The sequence below is a fragment of the Microplitis mediator genome, chromosome 6 (assembly GCF_029852145.1).
Source record: "Microplitis mediator isolate UGA2020A chromosome 6, iyMicMedi2.1, whole genome shotgun sequence".
Taxonomy (NCBI): domain Eukaryota; kingdom Metazoa; phylum Arthropoda; class Insecta; order Hymenoptera; family Braconidae; genus Microplitis; species Microplitis mediator.
The window spans coordinates 16,188,975-16,197,621 of NC_079974.1; the positions used below are offsets into that span (position 1 = coordinate 16,188,975).

Here is an 8,647-nt window from a genome sequence, read left to right on the forward strand (position 1 = left end):
TTGTTTTTTTTATGAGTGATTATTCAATTGCTCGGCATTTTTTAATTAAATAATTTATGGGCAATAATTTCGTAATTTATCAAAGTGATGGGAACGTACAACTTATAAATAAAATATGTGGTATTTAATAATAAATTTATGACGAGATCGTGATCCTTTCGATGACATTTTTAACTGCTGGAAAAATGATGAGATGAAGCTTTGAAATATATAAGAATTTTAATGTAAAAATCGATAGAATAAAATTTTTATTTGAGAGATTTTAAAATATATAATATTTGAACAGCGGAATTTAAAGTAGTAATGTAAATTTTTATTAGAGAACTTGACATTGTTAAAATTAAACGTTTTTTTTTTTTTAATGTGAATGAGTATAATGTAAAATTACCACAAGATATTGTTAATATTAGCAGAGTTAAAATTTAAAATCAAACAGAAGTAAAATTTTTTCCATTTGCAGAACATTTGTCGAGAATATTACTACAAGTTGGTTTAAATGTTAGGTCAATAAGTCTGAGGAAATAGAATAAAATTGAATGTACGTTGTACGATGAGGATGAGAATGAGCGTGCGGTTAACTCGAGTGACTCATTCGTTTTCTCATTGAATCAAGATTGGTTATACACTACAAGTAAAGGGAATTGGTGCACTTTAAGATTTTTCATTCTATTTACTTTTTGACTTGTTATCCTATTTTATTTTAGTTAATTTCCTTCTTTTTTTTTTAAATAAAAAAAGTAAAGCGTGATTGGAAGAGAACCGTAACGACAGGCGGTTTAATAACGGAAACTCGAGATGTCAAGTGAATAAGGCGAGTGGAAGTACAACGACAATAGGAGAGGGACTTGATTATCGAGGAATTGTCTCGGACTGGATTCCAAGCATGGGATTCCCGCAGAAATTGAAACGGCACTCGAATGCCATGAGTGTTCGAGTATGCCACTAGCATTCAATCGATCACAAAAGAGAACGAGAGTAGAGGGAATTAAGTGAGATAGATTAGGTTTTAGATGAAGATAAAGAGTAAATACATACGTACTTATATATACAACTAATAGACAGATCGAAAACGAATGATTGTCGTCGCAGACAAATCGATGTCGTGAAAATGTTCAAATATACCCCCCCCCCACCCCCGGTGTTTAAATCAACAACCTGTAGATACTTGACTCAAACTTGTAGTAAAGTAAAGCCAAAGCTGTGTTTAATGCTCGTCCATATGGATTTTCTTGTCCGCAATTGTCTTGTTTAGTTAAAGGACGAGATTCCGGCGTCGGCGCCTCATTACAAGTCAACTAAATCCATCAAATTCATTGAAGAACGATCAAACGTCGAAAAATGTAGACGGAATGTATTATAAAAAATGTTAAATATCATAGAAGGTCATACGTATACATATATAGTATATTAAAGTAAGGAAGGTCAATTTATAAAATTGAAAATGGCAGTCTTAAATAATGACTGGTGGCTGACGACGATAATCCTCTGATGATGACGCTGTTGGATTCACGTGGTGGCTTTAACTCAAGCCATTTCATTGGCTCTTTCACACCAGCTATACCTACTTTATATATATAGAAAGAGAGAGCCTACCATGCTATATCCTTCAGGGATTTCCCCTTCTTTAAGCTCGGAAGCCCCCTACTGCTATCTGTCCACGTCGTTTCCACCCTCAGCCAATGTGTAACAAACCAGCCCCAGAAAGTCCAAAAGTCCACATCTATCGCTTTATTTTATCCTCAATTCCTCACGTTAATCCTCTCCTATATATATACTCTCTCTCTCCTTACCAGTTACTTGACCAAGTTGACATCAATTTTCGTGCTGGCAGCAAACTTCTCATCTCTCGACTCTAACGTCTAAAGCTTTGAAACTCTCTTACTCTTAATAATTTTCTCTCTAGCTCCTTTTAGTTCTCTTTTACGTTTTTTCAAAAAGACTTTGCCATTAGGCCAAGTACGTCTCGTTAGCGTTGGTATACACCCAATATTACTGTGTGCTGCGGCTAAAAGCTCAAGAGAGTAGAATATTTGATAATAATAACGTTATTATAAATTAAAAAAAAAACAAAACTATTAAAATTTTCTTATTTTTTAATTCAACCTCTGCTGGTCTCTCATCGCCTGCTGTTATTTCATACATACATAATTTAAAATTTTATATAATTTTATAATAATATTTATCTCGGAATAAAATTTAAACTGTAAACTGTTTCTCTCGTTTCCTATTTCTCGCCTACGGCATTGTAAAATTATAAGTAACAAACTTATTTTTTATTCTTCTTCTTCTTTTACTTCATCTCCTTAGTCTTTTTCTTCTTCTTCGTTCTATTTACATTGTTATTTTTACTTTATTTTTTAAAAAAATACCTATATGTATATATAAGCGGTACAAAACTGTGGGAAAAAGGGGCGAAAAATGAAAAAAAAAAAGAGAACCGACAAAGAAGAAAGAGCAAGAGAACACGAGAGAGAAAGTGTAAGAGAGAGTAGCCTTGGCCCGCGAGTTTTCTCGCTCGTGTGGCGGGCGTAGCGTAGTCACGGTTGTCCTGGCAACGGTATCGATTTCAACCCTCGGCCATGCAGCAGAAGAACCCAGGAACGAAGCCCACCATCACATGTATAACCAACTACTAGTGCACTTTGACACCATAGGGTTGTGTTTTCCACCCTCTTACTCCCTCAATCCTTCTACATTCGCGCCCACTCTCACTCTCCTCAAGCTTAATTCTCTTACTCTCTCACCTTTCAAAGTTCCTCTGTCTCTTCGCACCCTCCGTACTACTCACCGCTTTCGGTGTTTCAGTGCTTTCGTTGAAACGCGGGTTTCGACAACACGATTATATTCCGTAAACTCCACTCACAATCCAAAGTGAGCGAGTGAGCGAATCAGCCAGAGCTAAAGTAAGGGAGAGAAAATAAAAGGGGAACAAGAGGGCAAGTTGAAGCTTCTCGATGCCTCTAGCATGGGAAATGTACGCCTGAAAATTCAATTCTCTCGTTCATTTTCACATTGTATATAGTCAATTCTTTTACACTTACCCGATACAAGAGACAGCAACATCTTAGAAACTACTGAGGCTTTAAAGCCTCAAGCTAAAAGACTTGGATGAATGCCGCTAGTAACACCATAACAGAAATAAAAATAAAAAAAAAATTAAAGTCGATTTCAAAGAAAATGCAATTTAATAACTTTTTTTTAAATTTTATTTATTATTAACAATAATCTCTGAATGTATATTTAAAGTTTTAAAAAACAGTAATTATGAATATAAATATGTAAATAATTTATAAAATATAATTATTTTAGAATAATCACAGAGGAATTTTTAGTTTCTTATACCTGATGCCGATGGTGCTTTGGTATAATAGAGCAGCGACGTAAAACGCGATTATTTGTTCACAAAGAGCTGACGATACCGCACGTGCCATCAGAGTCCAGCGAATCCGTTTTATTTCCTCTTAACAATAGAGTCTCGCTCGTACCGTTATCCTCCTCCTCTTTGCCTCTGACATTCGCGTGCCAGTCACACCACATTCGAGATATTTTTTTTATTTTACTCCATTTTCTATTTTCTATTTCTTTTTTATTTTTAAACTCTCCCTTCACTGTTGAATTCATTGTGAAATAAAAGACGATTACGCTTCTCGCGAAAAGTGAGGAAGATGCCAAAAGATTTATCTTTTATCATTGCTATTTTTTATACTATTTTTATAAAAAAGAAAAAGAAAATATGTGGATTTTCTCGATACTTTTACTTTACCTCTATCCTCTTTAGTACAACAGTAACAGCGGTAGCAGAAGCGATGGTATCATTTATTCTTCTTTCTCTGTTTGATACTCGTAAATGCCACAAACTTTGTTTGCTGGTACGGCTTTGTCTGAAACAATATTCGACTGTAAGGCTCTTTTCAACGTCATCAGTAAAACAAGACACGTCTTGCTGCTATACTCTACAACAGCCTGTCATGAGAAATTTCAAACTTTTTCTCTTTTACTTTTATTTTATTTTTTATTTTTATCTCACACTCAAGAAAAAAAATAAAATAAAATATAAGTATAGCATTTGCTAGACATCCGCCAAAAGTTTGTAAGATTAAAAATCATAACCAAATAATTTATATATCTATATATATATAAATAATTAAATGTAAATATACCAATCATCTTAGGATAAGGAAGATTTAAGTTGTTCATAATCTTGATAAATTCATCTTTAGATTTACTAAGTCGTGGATTTAAAATACGTTCTTCAGCAACTGTAGTTACAGTACGACCTGTATAATCATGAGCTGGATAAACCCGGAAGTTTGACGGTAAATTAAATATCACCGTGTGTACTGATTCATAAAGAATTTCTGATGAGCCACCCTGAGTATAAAAAAATAATAATAATAAAAATTACCGTGGATTTGAAATATCCTTGTGCTACTTGACAGGCTTCTATAGTAAATGTAATACAAACCTGGAAGTCTGTTCTACCACATCCACGTATTAATAGAGTATCTCCAGTAAATGCGATACCCTGTTCACGACACACGTACGTCACGCAACCTGTATACGTAATAAAAAAGATAAACATCAATTTAATTAATAGTAAAATAAATAAAACATACAAAGTTTTAGTGTTGTATTGATTTTTAAAAATAATACTGACCTTCTGTATGACCTGGAGTTGGTAAAGCTTCTAATTGATGTCGTCCAAAATTAATTGAATCATGTGGTTCAAGCAAAATATCCGCTTGCGCACCACTACGTCGCGATATAATTGATTTACAACCAGGTAATATTGATTTTAATTTACCTGTTCCTGTTATATGATCAGCATGCATGTGGGTGTTTACTTAAACAATTAAAAAAAAATTATTTTGTTTAGTTAATTTTAAGTGAGATAAATATAAACATGATATCTCGTATCATTTATTCTGTAATCGTTGTATAGATTCATGAAATTTTATCAAAGCAATCTGAACACTTTAGCTTCTTGAATGTAATTGCCAAAGTTTCCCGTTAATTCGGCAATCCTCAGATAAGTCGTCAAATTCTCAAGAGGTGGAAAGCTTTTAGGTATTAGTAGAGTAGTATGAGAGATGAAAGTTTTATGCAATGAGAGTTTAACAATTGCTAAAACTATTCTGAGTATTACGATTAAGATTTCTCACTAGTAACACTTTGTACATTCGTGTACAGTGCATATATTTATTAATTGTCTTATATTAATAATATATACCTACTTATAAAATAAAATATTTACTTGCGTATTTGAGTTTTAATCCTAGTTCTCTGATTAATTTAGCATCTCTTTCAGCCAAGTCTACAACTGGATCTATTAAAACCGCTTCTCTTTTTAATATATCTGCTAATAAATATGTATATGTACTAGAAGTTATGTCAAATAGCTGTAAATAAAATATCAATTTTATTATTCAATATGAGAATAAAAAATGGGTTTTATTATTTATTTAAATATTCTATTGATCTACAGTTTAATATTTTGTGTAGTCATCGGGTGAATAATCAATAAAAATTTTATTTTTATTAAATTTACCTGGCGGAAAAAAAAGTCTTTGGAATGAGGTATTGGCTCTGTTAAAGTGTCATCCTTGTGATATTGTACATTTGACAGACACTTCCGGGTGATTTTGGTAACACAGTGTCGCTTAATATTTATTGTTAAAATATTAATACATTTACCAATTAATTTTGACATTATTTATGACAGATTTTGGGGTGATATCAGGTATGATAATAATTTGTGACACTATTATTCAGTGGTGACATCAGACTAGAGTAGTTATATTTTATTTAAAATTTTATCTGTCTGGTTCCTATTTTAGTTATCACATTATCGAACCAGATTAATAATTTATCAAATAATCTTTTTTATATTTATCCGTGGCACGAATTGAAATTTAAAACATAACCTATTTTAGATTACGTACTTTTGTAAAATAATATTTATAAATTTAAAAATTAATTAGTAAATAATTAAAAAAAAAAAAAACAAACGTTAATTATTTTAATTATGCAATCAATTACTTAAACCCGATGATATTTTTATTTCTAATCATTTTTAAATTTAAATCAATAATAATTTTTTAGAGATTCAAAATGCGCGCGCATTTAAATCCACCCGCGCCGCGCCAATGGAGCCACCAAATAAAAGTATAAACAAGTCTGCCATCCTATGGAGCCTAAAGGTGGTCTACTTCCCCCTATTCCCCATGCTGCCATCTCAACAAGTTCCTTTTCGTCGTGATTTAAGATAGCGATCCAAGGTTTGTCATATCCATGCTTATAAAACAAATTAATCAATTAAAATATTTAAATAAAATATTCTTAATATCAAAAATATATTAATTAATAAATTACTATTAATTTAATATATTTTACGGCGATTTTTTTATTTTATTTGTAATATAAACACAACATGTGTACACCGTCTTACTTTGCATCCATGTGATACGTGTTCACGTGACATTTAAACTCTTAAATTTTAAATATTTATTATTAATAAATAATTCAAATTATTTCAGATGCCGTCTGTAACTTTGCTGGACGTTGATCAACACAAATTCGTGAAAGCTTTTGCAAGCTTTTTAAAAAAGTGAGTTTTTAAAAACTTAACCTAATTCTTAGTTTGTTATTTTTCTACTTTACCAACATTTAAATTTTGTATTGATAATAATTTATTTTTTTATAGAACTGGTAAAATGCGCGTACCAGAATGTATGGACATAATAAAATCAGGTCAATTCAAGGAATTAGCACCATATGATCCTGATTGGTATTTCACACGTTGCGCATCTCTCGTTCGTCATATTTACATCCGCAGTCCCATTGGTGTTGGTGCGGTAACAAAAATATTCGGTGGACGTAAACGTAATGGAACACACCCCAGCCACTTTTGCAAGTCTTCAGGCGGCCTTGCACGTAGAGCTCTTCAAAGTTTGGAGCAACTTAAACTTATCGAAAAAGCTCCCCTCGGTGGTCGTAAACTCACCAGCCAGGGACGCCGTGATTTAGACCGTATTGCTGCTCAGGTGAAAGCTAAAAGTAAAAAACAATTGAAACTTCAAGAAACTCTCGTTCTTTAAGGATTGTAATCCAATAATAAAAATTTTTAAATTTAAATAATTGTTTTTTTTTTTTTTTATTCATATTTTGAAAGTTGTTACGATACTAATTTATTTATTGTATAGTAGAATTACCACGGCTGCCCAATTTCAAAACACAGTAACTGACAAAAATAAAATTTTTGAAATATGCATCGAATCATGTTCACAAGACTCCACTGGAACTAAAAATACTAAAAAATCGATTTCGAAAAATTTGTCACTTACTGTGTTTTGAAATTGATTACTTTCAAATATTGATTAAGTAAATTTATTTAATTTGCAGAAAAATCACAGATGATTCTGTCGTATTTATGAGTGTGAATGTAGCAGACATCAGACAAATTTAAAATTATTAATAAATAGAGTAAATCATTAATAAAATAAAATTTTTGAAAAATGCGCGTTCAAAAAACTTTGAAATTAATAAGTGCATTTTTATAAATATTGTTTTTTAAATTATTTATTCTATTTATTTATAATTTTAAATTTGTTTGATGTTTGCTACATTCACACTCACTCGTATTAAAGATATTTTAATTATGCTCATAATATTTTTTATATTTGTTTACCAAAAGACAAGATTAAAATAAGTGATTACTGGAATATTTTTTTTGTTCAGTAGATTCAGTAATCATTTAACTTTTATGAATGAAATTTAGATGGATCTGCTTGTAATTCAAAATCTATTCAAACATTGCTCTTGTACCTCAAGATCTAAAAGCTCTGAGAGTGATATTGGAGCTTCTTCAAGACCATCACAGAGGAATAAGTAGGAGTTAATTTCTTTGATAGTTTATATGAAAAATTTAAGTCAGAAGTGATGAAGTATGAAGTACTTATGCAAATATACTTGAGCAATATTACATGTATATAATTCTAAAATCACTGTGAACTATTTATTTATCAGTAATAATTAAGCATGTAAAATGCAGAGAACGTTGAATAAAAAGCTACTTGTTTACAAATAGTGTAGTGTTCAAACCAGGCATTTTTATTATACTTGTTATCGATAATAAATAAATTTTCTTTCACGAGCTTCTAATAATTTAATTAATCACTTTTACTGTTGATAAATAAAAGTTTAAAAAAAGGATTTCATGGTTACATAAATTGAACTTGAAGAATTTTTTGAAATCTTGTTTTGATAAATTCTTAAGACAAATTTTTTTATGAGTGTGAATGTAGCAGACATGAGATAATTTATATATTTGAAATTAATCAATTAAAATAATGAAATTTAAAAAAATGCGCGTACGGATTTTTTATGTCTAAATATGTACGCATTTTAAAATTTTTATTTTAATAAAATTTTATTAATTTATTCTAAAATTCAAAAAGTTTTTGTCAGCTACATTCACACTCATATTTTTTTATGATCTAGAAGTTAGTAGGCAATTATCAATTTTTGGATTTATTTTTTAATAAATCAATTACAAAAATAAGAAAAACTAAAAATATGCACAGCTAGAAAATTTGAAAAACCATAAGTGCAATTTTTTCAAACACTTTTTTTTCCAATTTATCATTTC

At 30.6% G+C, this 8,647-nt stretch overlaps 2 protein-coding genes across 2 annotated transcripts; one reads left to right on the top strand and one right to left on the bottom strand.

Moving 5' to 3' along the window:
- Positions 1-3,196: 3,196 nt before the first annotated feature.
- LOC130670339 (persulfide dioxygenase ETHE1, mitochondrial) lies at positions 3,197-6,138 on the bottom strand. The gene is made up of 6 exons (XM_057473710.1): positions 5,549-6,138; positions 5,255-5,399; positions 4,658-4,843; positions 4,466-4,554; positions 4,161-4,371; positions 3,197-3,881 (listed from the first exon to the last, which is right to left on the bottom strand). The coding sequence occupies exons 1-6, from the start codon at positions 5,708-5,710 to the stop codon at positions 3,817-3,819; spliced, it is 858 nt and encodes a 285-aa protein (XP_057329693.1). The 5' UTR covers positions 5,711-6,138; the 3' UTR covers positions 3,197-3,816.
- LOC130670343 (40S ribosomal protein S19-like) lies at positions 6,122-7,137 on the top strand. The gene is made up of 3 exons (XM_057473715.1): positions 6,122-6,278; positions 6,537-6,607; positions 6,704-7,137. Exons 2-3 carry the CDS (start codon positions 6,537-6,539, stop codon positions 7,095-7,097), a joined length of 465 nt encoding a protein of 154 aa, XP_057329698.1. The 5' UTR covers positions 6,122-6,278; the 3' UTR covers positions 7,098-7,137.
- The last annotated feature ends 1,510 nt before the right edge of the window (positions 7,138-8,647 follow it).

Bases quoted from the DNA above. Each gene is read 5' to 3' on its own strand.
- LOC130670339 (XM_057473710.1), bottom strand. From the start codon at position 5,710: ATGTCAAAATTAATTGGTAAATGTATTAATATTTTAACAATAAATATT. The intron at 5,400-5,548 runs GTAAATTTAATA...TTTTATTTACAG, and splicing joins AAGACTTTTTTTTCCGCCAG to CTATTTGACATAACTTCTAG. The intron at 4,555-4,657 runs GTCAGTATTATT...TTACGTATACAG, and splicing joins AACTCCAGGTCATACAGAAG to GTTGCGTGACGTACGTGTGT.
- LOC130670343 (XM_057473715.1), top strand. From the start codon at position 6,537: ATGCCGTCTGTAACTTTGCTGGACGTTGATCAACACAAATTCGTGAAA. The intron at 6,608-6,703 runs GTGAGTTTTTAA...ATTTTTTTATAG, and splicing joins TTTGCAAGCTTTTTAAAAAA to AACTGGTAAAATGCGCGTAC.